A 19595-nucleotide genomic window follows, 5' to 3' on the forward strand; every position below is an offset into this window, starting at 1 on the left:
AGTTACTATGTAAGTATACGTCTGAACCCTAAAACTTCAGCATACATAGTAACTAGAGTTCAGTATTAGTATTTACTATACTTTCTCAGCAATTTATGTTTTGTAATGCATCAATTATAACAAGCTGGACTGATGGATAGAAGGATGGGGGGGTTGATAAAGCAAACCAAATAAAATATAGATGACCACTATAGAATTCTTTCAACTTCTTAAAACTGTTTGGGAAAGAAGCAAAACGACAAATAGAGACCATGTTTTATGTATTCTGGCTGACACCAAATTCAGTCATTGAGTAAGACATTCCTGGACCGTTTATGTCTATTGCACTTTTAATTATGCCAACTGTGTTTCTTCACACTGTGTAGGCCACACAACCTATGAAGCACAGGTACTTCATGATTTACCTTGAACATTTCACCCCTACGGGGTTCAGTGGCTACTGATATTCCCTGCCTTCTCACACAAGAGCCCATAAGCTGTGATGGGGAGGCCTCCACCACAAATAAATGGCCTGAAACTTTCTGGTTTCTCCACATTTTCTAATAGGACTTTGATTACAATTAGATAATTGGAGCTGGTATAAGAGCTGGGGCCTGGTCTTCACTCCAAAATGCAGGGCCCCTGGTGATGGGGATGAACCCTCACACCTGCTCCCTTGATGCCAATCTTCCAAAATTAAAACCTGGGAGTCTTACACACCTTTTCTTAGTAAATTTGGCAATGAGAGTGCCTTTTGCAGTGGTGGTTTGTGGCTGCAGGAGTGAGAAAGTCACATATCTGATTCTCCCTTAATTCTCAGAAAACCGATCCCCCTGAAGTTTCCCCTTTTCACAAATGAGGAAATAGAGGATCACAGCATAAATCCCTCTGAAGCACACAGCTTGAATTCAAACCCATTTGAACCTATAATTCTGATTCTCACCTCTCACCTCACACTGTCCTGAAACTACATATTTCATGCCAGCAAGAAAGGAAATGCTCATCTAGAACCAAACTGGGCCAAGGATCATTTAAGGCAGTGGTTTTCAAACCGCAAAGTGAAAAACATTTAGTAGGTTCTGACTAGCAACTTCCTTAAAGAATAGAAGACAAACCCAACTTCATCATGTTTAAGAATAAATTCTGGTCCCCAAATTTATTTCCTTTCATATAAATATTTATATGCATGTGTTTCTTGCTGTGAAGATATAGCCCAGAAAAGTTAGAAAGCTATGGATTTAAAAATTGGCTCCCTCTAGATCTGGGGTTTGGTTTCTCAGATTTGAAAAGAATACTAGCCATGAACGGGCTGAGAAACGAATGTTCTGAGAAAGGTGGCACTGAACAGGTGCCCCTGGAGCAAAGGCCTCGAGCCTTCTGTGGGAGAGGGATGCAGCTTCACCCCCAGCAGCAGCGGCAGGCACCCAGGCTCTGTGCGACCACATGGGGGGAATCGCCAACACAACTTCACCTCGGCCTTTCCTCGCAGCACTTCACTGGGGTGCTGACAATAGAGAATTTTCATTTCTGATAGTCTGTATCAACTTAGGAGTCACCTATTTTCACTGCCATATTCCATAACTCATACCCCCAACTGACAAAACAAAACTGGAGAGCCCTGATGCTGACCACTTTATTTTTTTAAAATTTATCTATTTTTGTTTGTTTTTTGAGACAGAGTCTCATTCTGTCACCCAGGCTGGAGTGCAGTGGTGCAATTTCGGCTCACTGCAACCTCCATCTCCCAGGTTCAGGTGATTCTCTCTGCCTCGGCCTCCTGAGTAGCTGGGATTGTAGGTGCGATTAAGCAACACTGTAATGAACATTATTCAGCCATGTCTCCTTGGATTCATACAGGAGTCTGTTCAGGGCATATAGTTGGAAGTGGAATTGCTGAGTTGTCATATATACGTATGTTCCACTTTACAGCAACACAAAAATGAACTAAGACAACATCCAATGAACACCAAGGGTTTATCTCCCATTACAGGATCTCAGAAGTGTTTGTGTGAATAGACTAGCACAATAGTTCTAGTAGACGTGCAGAACAGACTAGAACTGCTGGGTCCAACCTCTTTACTTTACAAAAGCAAAGGCTGAGTCCCAGAGAGTATGGAGGTGAGGAGCTAACCTATGGACCCCCTGCAAATGCGGAGCAAGGGATTAGGTGTGGGTTTCCTGCAACCTGGTCTCCATTATTCCAGGGGCCACTTCCTTTGTTTCAGTGAGTAAGACATTCCAGTATGTGCTGCAAACAGTGCAAGCTTCAAGGTGCATGGGAGGTCTTGGAGCCTCCAGCTTCAGGAAAGCAATGAGAATTTTGAAAGCTTCCCCCATAATTAGTTCTCCCCAATAAACTTAATTCACCTGCCTATAATACAGTCCAAACAATCAGTCCCAACTCCGTTCCAAAAAAATTTTAGTTGAGCATTTGCAGTGTGCTCCAGCGCCAAGTGCACAGGCTAACACATACATGAACACATATAACAAATCACGTGCAGTACCGATGCCTGAACTTCGGCTTACACAAGCTTGATTCCTAACTCGGCCTCCCACTGGCTGTATGATTTTGGACAACTTGTTTGACATTTGAACCTCAAATTCCTCATCTAAAAATTGTGGATAAAATTTGTTCTTACCATAAAGGTTTTTGAAAAGCAAATGAGTTAATACATTGAGATGCCCAAAAGAGTCCTTAGCCCCTATGTATTTAGAAAAGATTTAGGGTACTTACTTAGTGTTAGTGCTGGGTGAAATAAAGACAAGGCCCTGGCCTTCAGGAGTGTGTACATTTATCTGAATGTCGAATAAAAATCTCAGAAGTGGGTGTGGTTTCCAGTCAGAGGGAGTGGTAGGTAAACATGCCAATCTAGAGGACATGGAAGAGATAAGAGGCCCCTCACCTCGAGGGGCTCTTTGAAGGGCCAAGAAACACACTCAGGAAACAATCCTAAGCAAGGTCATACCCTCAGCACTGGGTCCAGGCTGGGTCCCAAGGCTTCAGCAAACACTTACTTATTTTGGGAACGATACAGTCTCAGACGAACCAGGTCCCTAGAGGCACTTAGGGAGATGAGCCTCAAGGACACACATGTGCTGGAAATAGCACAGGCGCGTGGCATTAACAAGCCCTGACCCACACCCTGTCCCTACTCCCCTCCCAACAACGCCCCTGTAGATGCCTCACCAGCGACCTGCCAGCTTCCTGGAGATCTCGTCCCCCTTAGACTCTTGGACACTGTGCCTCCTGGTTCTTCCTCTGCCCTGGCAGCTGCCCCTTGGGTTCTCTCTCCTGTCCTCTAGATGTGAGTACCTACCCCCCACCCACCACCCCTCATGGGCCTCACAAGCACCTCATCTCTAAAATGGAGGCACCTACTATGAGGATTAAATAAAAGCTCTGACACAACTTTGTTCGGTCCCCTTCTCTGGGATGTTGCCATTCCCAGGCAGCTGGGCTCAACAGCCGGGCCCCACCCTTGAATACTCTTTTTGCCATGTCTTGTGCTCTACCAGCTGGGCCTCGCTCCCCCTCCACTCTACCTATACTGCCAATGATGTAACATTACCAAGACACCCCTCAAAACCTTGCATTTACTCCCCAATGTTACTGCAGAGATTAAATGTTTTAGGCTTGCATTCAAGGCCTTCAGTGACCTAGCCCTAATCCACTGGACCTTTCCAACTTGAATCTCCACCGTGATCCTTTTTCCCCTGCCTGATTAAATCACTTGCTGGGTGGTGCACCATAAAATAAGGATTCTGGGCCGGGTGCGGTAGCCACGCCTGTAATCCCAGCACTCTGGGAGGCCAAGGTGGGCGGGTACGAGGTCAGAAGATATAGACCATTCTGGCTAATGGAGATCGCGCCACTGCGCTCTAGCCTGGGTGACAGAGCGAGACTCCGTCTCAAAAAAAAGGACTCTGTATCCAAATAAGATGATTAAACAAAGTTTAATAGGTTCGTATTGCAGCAGGACTTCTGAGCCTTTAATTCCTTAATATGCACTGTGGCAGCGGGCGCGGTAGCTGTAATCCTAGCACTTTGGGAGGCTGAAGCGGGCGGATCACCTGAGGTCGGGAGTTCGAGACCAACCTGACCAACATGAGAAACCCCATCTCTACTAAAAATACAAAATTAGCCGGGCTTGGTGGCACATGCCTGTAATCCCAGCTACTCCAGAGGGTGAGGCAGGAGAATCACTTGAACCCGGGAGGCAGAGGTTGCGGTGAGCCGAGATCGCATCATTGCACTCCAGCCTGGGCAACAAGAGTGAAACTGTCTCAAAAATATATATATATATGCACTGTGACGCTCCATACTTTGCCCAAGTCTATTTGGATTTCTAGTACTTTTTACATGGGGCTCAAGAAAAAAATCTAGGTCAATCTGCACTACACTGTCCCTCCCACATGCCTACACGGCGTCCGGCGTCCCAGTTAGAGCATGCACAGGTGAGCCACAGAGCGGCTCCCACGGCCTACAGTTGTGGCCACGTGAGGTACGTTTGTTGTAGTTCATCACCATCACTGCGTGCAATCTCAGTGGGACCATAAAATGCCAAACTGAGCCAAGCAGCCTTTCTCAGCACACAGGTAGAAAACAAATGGCCAACAGTGATGCCACAGTAGGGCTGACAAAGGTGCCCTCCCTTAACTGCCAGGACTGCCAGCTTTTCCCAAGCTTCCTGTCCATCCGTCACACAGCCTTCCATTCAATTCCCTGGATGCTTCCCTTAGCCAGGGTTGGTTTCTGAGGCTTTTGAGTTATTTGGGTCCCTGAGCAAAGCCAACTAAATCACCCCTGAGTAACGCAGCAGCTAGAGCCATCCCCCAGATGCAGTACCTGTCCCATCTGGAGTGGACCTCACAAAGGTGGGCAGCATCTTCACTGCTGCAGTAGGGTGAGTGGTGGCTCCAAGCCCTTTCTCCATCTCCTTGCGGAACCGCTTAGAGATCTCCAAGAGGGTCTCATCAGAGAGGCGCATGTGGTAGAGATACTGGTCAACCTGAAAAAGGAGGAAGACAAGAGCAGAAACCACTGGTTAAATAAATTATGGCATAGGTGTACGTCATGGAACACCACTCAGCTCTTCAAAAGAACAAAATCTGTTATGTACAGAAAGTTATTATTAAAGACCATTGTAGGAACCGATTTGACAGGACTTTGTCTTAAAAAAAAAAAAAACCAAAAAATTCAAATTATAAAAATAGACCTAATTTTTGGAGAACTGGTGCATACCTGAGGAAAGGCCTATTAGGACAGAGGAGAGTTCTTTTCAGAATGGTTGAGTCGGAAGGCCTGTGACAACATCACTGGAGCCAGGGTTCATTACCCTCATCTCTTGTTCCCCCAGCACCTGACACGGCCAGTCACAGCAATCCCATTGCCCCTCACCCTAGGCCAGGTAGCCATCACATTTTTCCCGGACGCCTACAATCCCCAGTTCCGCTTTTACCTCTTCCATCCACTTTCCACACCCAGCCAGACTCCGCTGATCCCCGGCTTTCAGGGCTTTCCATTGGAACAAAGCTCAAAATCCTTTCAGGGCCCCACATGATCGGGCCTCTAGCCACCTCCTAATCTTTTTATCTTTTTTTTTTTTTTTTTTGACAGGATATCGCTCCAGTTGTCCAGGCTGGAGTGCAGTGATGAGATCTCAGCCAGCCTCAGGTGATCCTCCCACCTCAGCCTCCTGAGCAGCTGGGACTTTCAGGCACGTGCCACCATGTCTGGCTAATTTTGTTGTTGTTGTTGTTGTTGTTGTTGTTTTGAGGCTGAGTCTCACCCTGTCGCCCAGGCTGGAGTAGAGTGGCGCAATCTCGACTCACTGCAACCTCTGCCTCCCGGGTTCAAGCAATTCTAGTGCCTCAGCCTCCCAAGTAGCTGGGATTACAGCGGTGCACCACCACACCCAGCTAATTTTTGTATTTTTAGCAGAGACAGGGTTTCACCATGTTGTCTAGGCTGGTCTCAAACTCCTGGACTCAAGCTATCCACCTGCCTTGGCCTCCCAAAGTGCTGGGATTAAAGGAGCGAGCCACCACACCCGGCCCCACCTCCTAATCTTATGGGAAGGTCTGGACTCTTTGTGTAGATTCTCTCCCTGGTTCAGTTCCCCAACTTCCCCAACTTGCCCATCCCTGCCTTGGAGCTCACACACACAGGCCCTCCAGGTACATGCCCTGCCGATCTGCTACCACTCCTTCAGGCCTCTCTCTGTAGAGGCCTCTTCTTATCCTCCAGATCACAACAGCCAGGCCTCCCTGTTATTCTAAGAACTTGAGCTTTTCCCTTTGCAACACTATCCACAATTTGGAACTAAATATTTATTAGGGTCCAAATCATAAGTACCAAAGGCTAGAACAATGTCTGCTTGTTCACCTTTGCGTACCTGGAGGCTGGCACGGTGCCTGGCACAATGGAGAGGCTCTATGTAAATGATAATGCAGCCTCTGTGCTCATGCGGAGGCAACTCTCCCTAGTTCTTTCACTGATCCTGTTTCCCACATAAATTCACATGAACTTTTCCCAGATTTAATACCAGGAGAATGAGAAGCATCAGATAACTCTCACTTGTTTTTTGTTTTGTTTTTTTTTAAATCTTTTAATTGTTATTTTTGAGACAGGGTCTTGCTATATTGCCCAGCTTGTTTCCAACTCCTGGAATCTACCACAACCTCCAGGGCTGTGGGGCACTAGCCCCCCACCCTCCATCCCACAAGCTGGGTCTCTGACCTCTGGTTCCTACAATATCTGGGAACCAAGGTGCTCCTGAGGAGGCCTGGGCCTCCCCAACAAGGACATTTGAGGCTCCCCAGGAGGAAAAACGGTGCAGCTTCAGCCTGACACTAGACAAGGCCCCTTCCTTTTCAGTGAAGTGTCAGACAAGTCTCTAGCCACCTCCAGTGACCCTAGTTCAAGGGTAACTCTGACCACCCTGGAGGCTTCCCACTCCAGATCCAATGAGACATTGACTGGCCCAGGAATGCTACATCACAACTTTCACATCTCAGGGCTAATGTGCAAAGTCTGGGGCTACCCAGACCAGAAGCCAATGCGAGGCCACATCCAGGAAAAGCCTGAGATGCCCTCATGGGCAACTGTAATAATGGCAAGCCCTCACGTAGCTCCTGCTTTGTGCCAGATCCTATTCTCCGGGTTTGCTCCCATTAGTTCATTTCATCCTTAGAACAGCCCTCTGAGGTAGGAAGTGCCAGCATCTCTATTCTACAGAGAGGGGAAGTCACACAGACACGAGGGGCCACGTTTGGCTTGATAGAGAAGTCTGGCTGGTCTGTGCTCTTGTCCACTCTGCTAGATGACTGCCCCCTGCCTGCCTGGATACAGCAGGGTCTATACAGGTCAAACAGCATTGCAGGGAATGCAGGCTGTCCATATCCATTAAAAGGCCATCTTCTATTCCAGTCACCTCCCAATGCAGACATGAACAGCACGCAGTGGAGAGTGAGGCACACAGAGGTGACTGAGCAGGTCTGGGGCAGCAGACATGTCTCTGAACATTGTCATGAGGGTGACACCTGACAAAGACACTCCCACCTCACTACTTTCCCAAAGAGAAGAGAGGCCCAGAAGCTTCTTGATGCCCCCGCCCCACCTCCACCCTCTATCGAAGGCTTCAGGTGTTTGCAAAGGGCACAGGAGTTCCTGCACTGAGGAGCTGAGCCTGTTCCACCTCATTAAATGGTCCTATCATCATGTCCAGAAGCATGAGGTTATGCACACAAAAAAGCAAATTCTACGACAGCCAATCTTAGTTTGTCTTCGATGTTTAAACTGTTTCAAGACATGTTGGAAATCCAGTCAGACACTTCTCATCCTCAACCCTTGAAGAATCGAGTTAAACAGTCACCCTTTATCCACGTTGCTTTTGCCCCATAGATAACCATCTTCCACATGTTCAATGACAGATGAAAACAGTAATGGGGTGATGGTTACAGCGGCTAAGCATTCCTCAAGCATTTCTCACCTGTCAGGCACTTCTGGCTTTCCTGACCTGTTCTCCATTGTCTTCATAAAACTTCTGCACCTCCGTTTTATAGATCACTTGGGTAATGAGGGGCAGAGATGGGATTCCACAGAGGTCTGTCTGGCCCCACTGCCAGGCCGTCAGGACAGCTACCCTCACCTGTCCTGTGGGCCCCTCTTAGTGTGGATGGGCACTCCCAGCCTGCCCTGTGGTTTCTTGGATGACCCCGGGACCTTATTTTCCTCTCCATCACATGAGGAGACTAAGAGAGAGGATATGAAACAGCTGTGGATATGAAACAGTGAAAAATGTCCAGGCCAGTAGCTTGGCCCAAACTTCCCCTCTTTCACATCAGAGCTCTTTGAACTCTCAAAACTTGAGAACAGATGGCACCAGGGCATGATGATGTGTCCACTCAGCTTATTAGGGCCACTCAGGAAGGGATAATTAATAATCACTTAATGCCACAGTTTCCCAAACACACCAGTGGAGCCCACCCAGCCCTGGTAGGCACTGCTGTGTTGGTAGCCAAGAGAAGCAGAAGTCAGAAACAAGAAGCAGCCACCATACAAAGATGATTTTCCTGGATTGAGAAGGAGATGAATGCAATTTTCAGAATCTTGCCAACTTTCACCGACAGTGCCATCAGTGGGAGGGAGCACCAGGCCCAAAGTCAAAGGAGAAAGCCAAGCAGGTGATAGCAGATGTACACACAGCAGTGGGACTGCAGCTGAAAAGTATTCATCCATAGAAAGGAAAGGCCCTTAGGGTAACTAGTTCGAAAATCCCACTAAACATAGTATTCGAATTTATCTAGTTTGTCTCTCTCCACCTAATTGATAGTCATGTGGCCTAGGTTTGAATACTTCCAAGCCTGAGAGGCTCGCTATTTCTCTAAATTCCATTTTTGAACAGCTCTACTTGTTTCAAAGAGTTTCCTCAATCAAAGATAAATGTGCTTTCTGATACTTCTGCCTAATCTCCATTCTGTCACTTGTGATAAGAGTTTCCAAACTTGCTGCACATCAGAATCACATAAGGAGCTTTTAAAAAAAACAGTAAGAATTCCAAGGATCCATTCCAGACTAACCAAATGACACCTCTAAGGCTGGGGCTCAAACACCTTCCCCTCTCCTCTGGGAGGTTTCCAATACGCCAATAACGTGATCGTGGTTGGCCCTGTTCTGATCAACACCGCATATCACTTTTCTGCCTGGGATCTTTGAGAGTCGGTGGTTAAGATATTAGGCCAGGTGTGACCCTGTGAAGTAATCCTGTGTTGATCCAGCCTGCTGGGAGCTGGGAAGACAAACTCTGCATTTGTTGTTAAGAGATGTAAGTTTCTGGATACTATCGAAGCAGACTCATTCAGGTCAACCCTTGATTTGTAGCTGGTGGTGAAGGGAGTGCTCTGGCATCAGCAACACCAGTATGCAAATCCTAGTGGTAGCGTTCGTACAGGTGTGCGACATTAGAGGACTCTTCATCTGAACCCCAGCTTCCTCGCCACAAAACAGGATGAATAGCCCCACATGACAGAGTCATTAGCATAACTGTGGGGACAAAAGAGTTCTCTATCACCCCCCCTTTCCTTCCACCCCTTCTTTCTTCTAAAGCTTCTCTCCACCCAGGGGCACCTTCAGGCAATCACAGACATTTCTCAACCCTCCTTAGTCACAAAGCAGAGGCTGTTTCCCCAAACTATTCCTTCTCTTTCTGTGATGGGCATGGACAAGGCTGCTTCTCTTTAAATCTCTATCTGGGAGAGGAGGAAAGGAGTAGGGGGCATTCCAGGCTGGGGAATCGGAGGCAGGCCAGAGCAAAGCCTGGCTGAGGAACGGGTTACCTTCCCGTCTGCCTGCCAAGCTGCCAGCCCAGGAAGCGAGGGCGTGTTAGACAGAAAGAGATAGCACTGTTAGTTGATATCTCTTCAGCAAGGGTTAGATCAGAGCTTCCTCATTGGGTAATTTTGGTCAGTTTCAGTTTTTCCCATAACATACCAGTCTGACATGCCCACTTCCTCTACAGAATTGGGGTTGGTGTCAGGGGAAGCCCTAAAGACAAATTAACCCCATACTCTCTAGGAAATAAGATAATACCCAAAATGGGAAGCCATTAACACCCATCCCCTTAAGTACCTGCATTTTCCTCCAGACCAGCACTTAAAAAAGGAGAGGAAATTGTGTCACTGTCACAAAGCAACAAATGGAGAGAACAAAAGGGGACATTCATGGAGGCTCCACTTCGAAGTATGCAGGGTGGGCCATACACAGTCCTGGCCAGGTATGGGGAAGCCCAGGAAGGAAAGGCCTGGAGGTGACTGCAAGAAAAGGATCTCAGAGAAACCAGGCCCATCAGGGAGCAGCCTCGACCCAGGTCACACAGTTGAAACTAGAATCTGGACCACCTGGATGAATGTCAACCCTTCTGGTCCAGAAGCGCCCATGTCATTCTGCAGGCCCAATGCAACTGAAAGACTGGTGCCACTGCCTGGATCCTGAGCCCACCCCATCTGGTCCCTGTGGGAACCTGGCCTTGATCAAATTATTTACATCCAGAAGACAGCAATATTCTAATTTTGACAGTTTTTATATGAAGTACTACAGATCCTACCTTGAGTAAGGTACTCAAGGGTTTTAAAAGGGAAGTGTAGAAGAAACAAAACCTTAAATTTCAATGTCTAAGTCTGTAAGATCCGTATCATTCAATCCCTGAATCCTGACTACTGTTGCAACCCCAGCATCTTCCATGTTATGGCATTTATGGAACAGCTATTATATACAAAGCACTAGTGTACAGAAACATAATTTTACAAGAAATTAATTCTGGAAATGAATAGTGGTGGTAGTTGCACAGCAATGTGAATAACACACTTAATGCCACTAAATTGTACACTTAAAATGGTTAAAATGGTAAATTTTGTGATTAATATTTTATTACAATTTTTTAAAATTTTAAGAAATCAACAGCCCTGCCCTCTAGGACTTTATATCAAAGAAGCTGGCTCATATTATAGACCAACGAGTGTCTCTAGAACGCGTGGAGAGATGAATCTTGTCTAATAAGAATGTCGGGCAGAATACAAGGCAGCCCATGGGAAGTGTCACAGATTTAAGTGGCCTGAGAGACTGGCAATCAAAGGGGATACTTTTGGAGCTCAGCCATCTTAGCAGATAAATGCTCACCTAGAGACAGCAGTGTGAAAAGGCTCAGGAGGCATGGGCAAGCCCCTAAGACCCAGGGAAATTACCAATTCCAGGAACAGAAAGCTCCTCACCTTCACAACCTTACATTAGCTCCCCATGAAATGCTTCATAGGTTTAGTTCTATCATTTTTAATCAAGGGCTCACAGGAAAGACTATAAAGACCACCGCACCATGTAAAGCTGCTGTGTCTTTCACTAATGCTTCCCTAGCCATTCAGTCCCCAGCAGGGTTTAGTGTCAGGAGAGAGTCTGGCTGCCCAGACACACTGTGCTACCTGTTATAGGCCGATGGGATGAAAACGACTGACTCAAAGAGAACTAACTATCCTTTTTGCCTTGACTGTCAGGAAGCTTGGAGCTTCGTCAAGTTTGTTTAACTTTAGAGACAGAGTCTTGCTCGGCTGCCCAGGCTGGAATGCAATGACGCAATCATGGTTCACCGCAGCCTCAAACTCCTAGGCTGCAGCCTTAAACTCCTGGGCTCATGATCCTTCCACTGCAGCCTCCCAAGTAGCTAAGACTATAGGTATGCACCCTCGTACCCAGCTGATTTTTTTAATTTTATTTTTTCTGTAGAGACAGAGTCTCACTGCGTTGTCCAGACTGGTCTCAAACTCCTGGCCTTAAGCAATCCTTCCATCTTGGCCTCCCAAAGTGCTGGGATTACAAGCATGAGCCACCACACCTGGCCTGTCAAGTTTTTCAGTAATCATCTCGCCAGTTTGATGACTCTCATTCTAGAAATCTTTTTACTGAAAGCTGAACCAAATCACTAAATCCTTTTAGTAAGCAAGCAGAAAATACATAATACATGAATAAGCAAATGTTCATCACTTGTGTCTGCAGGGCACACCCTCCTGGTAGAGGGCTGAATTCAAGTGATCACATAGGATAAGAAAGTTACTCCACAAGCATAGAAGCATCAAAGCAAAGGATGCAGGATGCCTGTGGCACAGCTGAACTTTGTCTCTCCAGTCTTGGGATATTTCTAATTGATTATCTAGAACCGTCTCTCCAGGTGCCCTAGATGACCACAGCTAAAAATCCTACCTTTTAGTTTCTAGACCCTAGAAGACCAACTGATTGAACTTCACCTTTCTTAACATGCATGTTCTTGTCCTGAAGATACAATCAGGTCATCTATATATTAGGTCAACACTCCTATTTGGCCCCTTTGACAGAAACTTAGAAAGGACCATACCTTCTGGAAGTCAGGGGCCTTATTATGACTACTTTCGTCTGCTTTAAATCAACCACAGTCAAAACAGGGTGGTGGGATGGGCACAGTGGCTCACACCAGTAATCCTAATACTTTGGCTGAGGAGGATCATTTGAAGCCAGGAGGTCAAGGCTGTAGTGAGCCATGATCACGCTGCTGCACTCAGCCTGGGCAACAGTGCAAGACTCTGTCTCTTAAAAACAAAAACAAGCCAGAGTGGTGCAAGAGATAGTATACAGCAACAAGAATGCACCACCTACCACTACATGCAACCACATAGATGAATCTCAAAATACAGTAAAACACTGGCTGAAAAATGCCAGACACAAATGGCATCTTTTATATCCTGTATGAGTCTATTTATATTAAGTACAAAAACAGACCTATGCTGTTAGTCAGGACAGTGATTACACTTGATGGTGGTGGTGGGTAGGAGAACATGGGGCTGGTTCAGGTAATGATCTGTTACTGGATCTGGATGGTGGTTACCTGCTGCTTTCAGTTTCCCATGTGCATTATACTTCAATTCAAAAGACGCTGGAAAAAAAAAGGCAGGTGGCACTGACTTGGCCCAAGTTTACCCACTATACACAGTCAAAGAGCCAAAGAAGATTAAAGAGGTCAAAAGAGGCCAAACAAAGAGAGATCCATCATTTAAATCTGGCCACACAAAGACTTCCAGTGACTCTGTGCTGACACATGCTTGCAACTTAATTTCAAAAGAATTTCATATTTTTGCATTATTCCTTTGCCAGTGTTTTACAACTCTCTGACAAGGAAACCAAGACTTGGAGAAGCCTCCCCAAATCACAGGCCTAGTCCCTGAAGACCCATAGCATCCAGTGACCAGCCGAGTGCCCTAACCTAGGGCACAGGTGTGCCCACCCTGGGAAAGCCAAGCAACTGCCGTCAGTGACCTCATTAATAATAATGCCCTCACAGACTCCTCCTGGGAAGGCTGAGGCTGTACAAAGAGCAGCAAGTTTATTCTACAAAGTTGCCAGGGCAGGGCCAGATGTTTCTGATAAAAGAAAAAAAGATGAGCCGTGGGGAAGACACACAGCAGAACATGGATTCTGTAAGTCTCCTGTCCTCTGAAAGCCCATGAACCGAAACTCAGATCTCCTATGCCACTTCTTCAGATGGGACAAGGAACTTGTCCTCGCCAGGGCAGCCATGCCACCTCAGGCCAATGCCAGCTCTGACACACTGCAGACTCACAAACCCGAGGCAGCGGGTAAGCGCAGAGCTGACCAGGGAGGCATACGGGCCACTCCTCCAGGATCCTGTTGCAGCGGTTGTGAGTCACAGGGCTTCCTGTTCTTCCAGTTCTCAGTCTCAGCTGCATCAAGTTACAGCCAGACAGACCTTAGGCAGCAGCACCTGTCCAGGGTCCAGGAGATGGGCATTTGGGACACCCGGCCCAGGGTCCTCCTGTCCTCAGACATTCTGTTCTGACTGCGGAGCAGCAGAGCAAAGGGGGATTATGTCCCAGATGCACGTGACCCTGGCACAGTTCACCTGCCAACAGATATTGACTGAGTGCCAAGTTGAGTGTGCCAGGGCTGGGCACTGAGGATACTGGGATAAAGGAGATACCAGCCTCCGCCAGGAAGGGGCTCAGTCTATTGGCAGAAGACAGATACATTAACAAGTAATTACAAACTGACAGGAAGGGCAGAACAGTGGGCAGTTTCTTTTACATTAATAAAATATGGATTTACAATCACTTAAATCACATACATCAATGTGAATCTGAGGAGTGTTTGTCTTGAAATGGTTAGAAATGTGTATGTGTTGGCCTCACTGCCCAGAATATCCCCTCCCCTTGTCTAACAAACTCCCACTGACCCTCCATAGCCCAGCATAAATGGCCTCTCTGCAGTCATAGCAGCAGCTATCTCAATACTAGGATATAATAGGTGCTCAAGAAACCTTTGTTATAGTTATACACAAGGGGCTATGGGAACACCAAAGAGAAAAGTTGGACAAGTAACTTGGTGAAGGGGAAGAGCTGGCTACTCCCGACTGACCAGGTGCTCTGTGTCGGGCCTTGCTCTTCAGGCCGGCGCCCACACTGCATGGGATTCCCCGCAGCAGCATGGTTTCCTCCCAGTCCACCTGTCTGCCCTGCCTAGGATGCTAGGTCCCTAGAAGTCAGACTCTGCCTACCCCTTGACAGCCCCAGGCCAGGGACCAGAATCTGCCTCTGAGCCTCTTGCCCCACAGTGGCATCTGAACTCCCCACTCCTGTCTGCTGCCAGCGGTCCACCTGCTGGATCAAATACCTCTGGGTCTGTCCCAGTCTGCCCCATCCACCCCAAGATCACACCCACCACAGGCAAGGTACCCACACTTCCCTGCTTACCCAAGACAATCTCAGTTTACACCTGTGGTCATGGCATAACTACTGATAGTGCTTTCTTCCATTCTCAAAAGCGGCCCAGTTTGGACAATTAGGGCATCCCCCTAGATACAGCTAAGTAAATCCTGCCTTTGATCTTGGGAAACTGACACCTAAAATGATAAGAGTTCATGCTGCACAAACGGTGTTTTAAAAAAACATGATGGGGATCAAGAAACTGGGTTCCAGATCTGGGGCTTATCCTATGTGAGCTTGGGCTGGTCCCTTAGTACACAACATCTGGTTTCCTTAACTGTAAAATGAAGGGTTTGTTTAGACTACATGGTCCCAAAGGTCCCTTCCCAGCTGATACCTGACTCATAACCCCATGAAACTGAAACATAAGTGAAACTGAAACATAGTTGTCCCAGCAGCTTTGTGCTGGGGGTTAAGGGCACTGGCTCTGGAGTCACATTGCCTGGGTCTGGATTCTGGCTTGCCCTGGGGCAAGGTACTATCCTATTCTGTGCCTGGTCTCTTCATTTGAATAATAGATAATAACAGGACCTACCTGGAGGGCAGCTTGAGGGTGGCCTGAGTTACTACACACAGAGCTGATGGGAAGAGGCTACAGGACTTCGTGGAGGGGACTGAGACAGAAAAGTTTGGGAGGAAACAGGAAGCAGGAAGAGGAAGTCCCTCAAATGGGAAAGAAGGAAAAGTGGCAGTTTCAAATGCCCTCATTTAACCCTAATTAAAGCTGTCAGATGGTTCATCTGGCTTTATTCCTTCAGACAATATGGAGATGCCAGAAGGAAGGGATTGGGAAAAAGGCCTTTTAAGAACATGGACCACCTCCAAGCATCCAGGGCAGAAATGGTGGAAAGGCAGGAAGGCTGAGTGGGCGGGAGGTGGGTGGGCCCCAAGGGCTTCCAGAGCCAGTTTCTCAGAGCCTGACTCACTCTCCTGGTTAACGCTGAGATAAGATTTAACCAAGGCAGGAAAGAATGTCCAGGAAATGCTTAGAGATCCATCTGCAAACAAAATGAGTGACCACCCCTAAAAGAGGGCAGCATTTTAGGGGAAATGAGATTCTCTGTTCACAGGAACAGGGCCAAGACTCCTGACTCCTGACGTGGATAAGGCAACGGCTGTTCAAGAGGTGGGATGGAGGGTATGGGTTCCACATGCAGAATCCCCCTGGGCTTCGTGAAGAACCCAGGGCACCCTGGGCTCAGCAGGAAGGAACACACTCAACAGCCCAGGGTCTGTATATGAGGGGCAAAGAGCTGTCTGCCAAAGCCCAGGATGCCCAGGGAACCTCACCCAATCTGCCGAAAGAATGTGAGAATGGCCATTCCCTTCTGTGAAATTCCAGGGGTCGGTGGGGCCAAATCTATCATGGCGGGTCCTGTGACTCTTCTGCACAGGGCACTGCAAATGATTTCCCCTGTGGAAAGCCAGGTCTGGGAGAGATGTGAGGATGAGTGAGCAAGTATTTAACTGACAAACTCCACAGCAGAAGAATATGAAATCCCAAGTAAGCAGCCTCCACAATGCCCTCTGAAGCCTCTGCTCTTCTCTGGGTTAGTTACCGGGGAGAGAGAGGTTAGGGAAAAGGAGCTGGAACTAACCCTGTGATCATTCAGCACAGCTGTGTCTCCTGCGACATCGCAAGGATGCTTCAACCTGAAGTGCACTAATGTCCCAGGCATCCCAGAGACCTCGAATGGGGGAGCCACCTCTGTAGAGGACCAGAAGAAAAGCAATTTAGAGGAAGAGCTTAAGGATGGATCTCCTACGCCCAGGAAAGAGAAGGTTTTAGAAGCACGGTGGACGCATCCTTCTTCCCTGGCTTCAGGAATTTTCCATCCTTCTGACTTCTCTGTCCTCTGATTCAATCCAACGTCACACAGAGACACAAATGGACCTGAAACCACTTACTCTAAAAGAAGCCCTTGGGAGTTATCCAGGGTAAAGCAGGGCCTCTTTTTGCTCCTGTCCAGGCGGACGGTGCAGTGGGACATCTAAGACTGTGTCTCTCCCTATGTACAGATGCTCCGACTTACAATGAGGTTATGTCCCGATTAGTAAGTCAAAAATGCATTTCATACACCTAACCTACCATCGAACACAAAGCCTATTTTACAATAAAGTGTTGAATATCTCATGTAATTTATTGAATACTGTACTGAAAGTGCAAAACATAATGGTTATATAAATACTGAAAGTACAGGTTCTACTGAATGCGTATCACTTTTGTGCCATTGTGAAGTCAAAAAAAAATCATTAAGTTGAACCTTTGTTAAGTACCAATACTTAATACATAAAGCATTGACTATATGTCAGGCACAGTTCTCAGAGCTTGACACCTGTTAACCCTCTTTCTCTTTCATTCTTACAACTACTCAATTAAAGTGTTATCCAAACAATCTTTGCATTTTATAGGGAAAAGAAACTGAGGCCTAGACAGGTAGAATAACTGACCCAAGCTCACACTGCGTGTTATGTAGAAAGCCAGAGTTCAACCCCAGGGAGCCTGACTCCAGCTCATCAAACAGCCTCTCCCAGTAACTGTCAGGCTGTCCCTCAATGGATGTCACTGGCCTACCTCCTCTGCTCCCCAGCTCAAGTGCCTTCTGAATTTCCATTACACCAGCTCACATGCCTGTCTTGTTGGGAAGCCTGGCTCATGCCCAGCCTCCATGGAAACTACAGCAGCACCAGGGTGAGCATCTTCCAAGGGCAACTGAGTAAACTCCTCTTGCTGGCTTTCTGGAGCACTTGTATTGCCCACATTTCTCTGGTTGAGAATACAGAAACAGCAACTAGCTCCCGTCCCCTGGAAACCTGCCCCCCAGCAAGGGACTGTGGGCATCTGCAGACTGCTGTGAACTGTAGACCTCATCTTAAGTTCGTCTTTTGTAGAAGCCCATTTCCCACTATGACGGTCACATGACATGGCACACTGTTGACAACTCAGGGCTCTGATCCCAACTAGGGCTACTAACTTGCCGTATGACCATCAGCAATACACCTGAAAACAGAAGGGGGTGGCGGGGATGGACCAGGTTCTTCTAAAGCAGTTTCTCAAACTTGACACTGTAGACATTTTGGGCCAGGTAATTTTTTGTTGTGGGGAGCTATCTTGTGCATGGTGGAATATTCAGCAACATTCCTAGCCTCTGCTTACTAGATATCAGTAACACACACTCACCCAAACCTGCCTCTGCTTACTAGATGTCAGTAACACACACTCACCCAAACCTTTGTGACAACCAAAAATGTCTCCAGACGTTGCCAAAGTCCACTGGGGGACAAAATCACTCCTAGTTGAAAACTACTGCTCTAAATGAAGAATTTTAAAAAGATAGGCTTTGTCTCTGGAAATTTGAGTAAGGTGGAAATTCTTGCTCTTTATGATAGGCTGGGATAGCCCCTCGCAAAAAACGTATCTGTCCCAAAATGTCAATAGCACCAAGGCTGAGAAAACTGCTTTAAAGATAAGCAGAAAGAGCCACTCCAGCACAAGGAAGCATGGTGTGTGATCCACAGAGTGTGATATGAAGACGTGTCCAGTGAGCTGTGGGATTTAATTTGCCACATCCCAACCCCCACAGCTTTTTTTATTTTTTATTTTTTTTTTGAGACAGAGTCTTGCTCTGTCACCCAGGCTGGAGTGCATTGGTGCGATCTCGGCTCACTGCAAGCTCCACCTCCCGGGCTCAACTGATTCTCCTGCCTCAGCCTCCCAAGTAGCTGGGACTACAGGTGCCTGCCACCACGCCCGGCTAATTTTTTTTTTTTTTTTTTGTATTTTTAGTAGAGACGGGGTTTCACCGTGTTAGCCAGGATGGTCTTGATATCCTGACCTTGTGATCCGCCCGCCTTGGCCTCCCAAAGTGCTGGGATTACAGGCGAGAGCCACCGCGCCCGGCATAACCCCCACAGCTTTGAAGAGGCAAAGACAGACTACGTACAGTGTTGGAAAACAAACCAAACCTGCTGACTTCAAAGCTCAACGATGATAATGAGGAACGTCTTATCAAGATTTGGTCTTTTAAACCGGAAGTATCTGAACAAAGGAAGCCAGTTTTCTGGGGCTCCAAGTTCTTTCAGTTCATCAGATCTCCTTACTCCCACTGCCAACTGTGGTTTGTGTTGCTCTGAATTCCCCCCTGGAAAAGGACCTCCAATTGCCCCAAACTCCCCAGAGTACTGGAAAAATTCAACTTTGAAAAGTGATGTTAAAAAAAAAAAAAAAATGCCTGGCGCGGTGGCTCATGCCAAAGTAATCCCAGTACTTTGGGAGGCCTAGGCAGGTGGATCACGAGGTCAGGAGATAAGACCATCCTGGCTAACACAGTGAAAAACCCCATCTCTACTAAAGATATAAAAAAATTAACCGGACGTGGTGGTGGGCGCCTGTAGTCCCAGCTACTCGGGAGGCTGAGGCAGGCGAACGGCAGGAACCCAGGAGGCCGAGGTTGCAGTGAGCTGAGATCACGCCACTGCACTCCAGCCTGGGCGACAGAGTGAGACTCCATCTCAAAAAAAAAAAAAGGCCAGGCGCAGTGGCTCACGCCTGTAATCCCAGCACTTTGGGAGGCCAAAGTGGGCAGATCACGAGGTCAAGAGATCGAGACCATCCTGGTCAACATGGTGAAACCCCATCTCTACTAAAAATACAAAAATTAGCTGGGCATGGTGGTGCGCACCTGTAGTCCCAGCTACTCGGGAGACTGAGGTAGGAGAATCACTTGAACCCAGGAGGTGGAGGTTGCAGTGAGCCAAGATTGTGCCACTGCACTCCAGCCTGGTGACAGAGCGAAACTCTGTCTCACCAAAAAAAAAAA

At 47.3% G+C, this 19595-nt stretch overlaps 1 protein-coding gene across 2 annotated transcripts in view; it reads right to left on the reverse strand.

Annotated features, from left to right (window-relative positions):
• The window catches only part of HK2 (hexokinase 2), a 62644-nt gene that overhangs the window by 34069 nt on the left and 8980 nt on the right, over positions 1 to 19595 (reverse strand). For both annotated transcript variants that reach the window (XM_003810321.5, XM_008962671.6), the window contains exon 2: positions 4826 to 4988. In XM_003810321.5, the coding sequence (XP_003810369.1) occupies positions 4826 to 4988 (163 nt within the window). The remainder of the gene's footprint in view (positions 1 to 4825; positions 4989 to 19595) is intronic.

Source organism: Pan paniscus, chromosome 12 (genome assembly GCF_029289425.2).
Source record: "Pan paniscus chromosome 12, NHGRI_mPanPan1-v2.0_pri, whole genome shotgun sequence".
Classification (NCBI taxonomy): domain Eukaryota; kingdom Metazoa; phylum Chordata; class Mammalia; order Primates; family Hominidae; genus Pan; species Pan paniscus.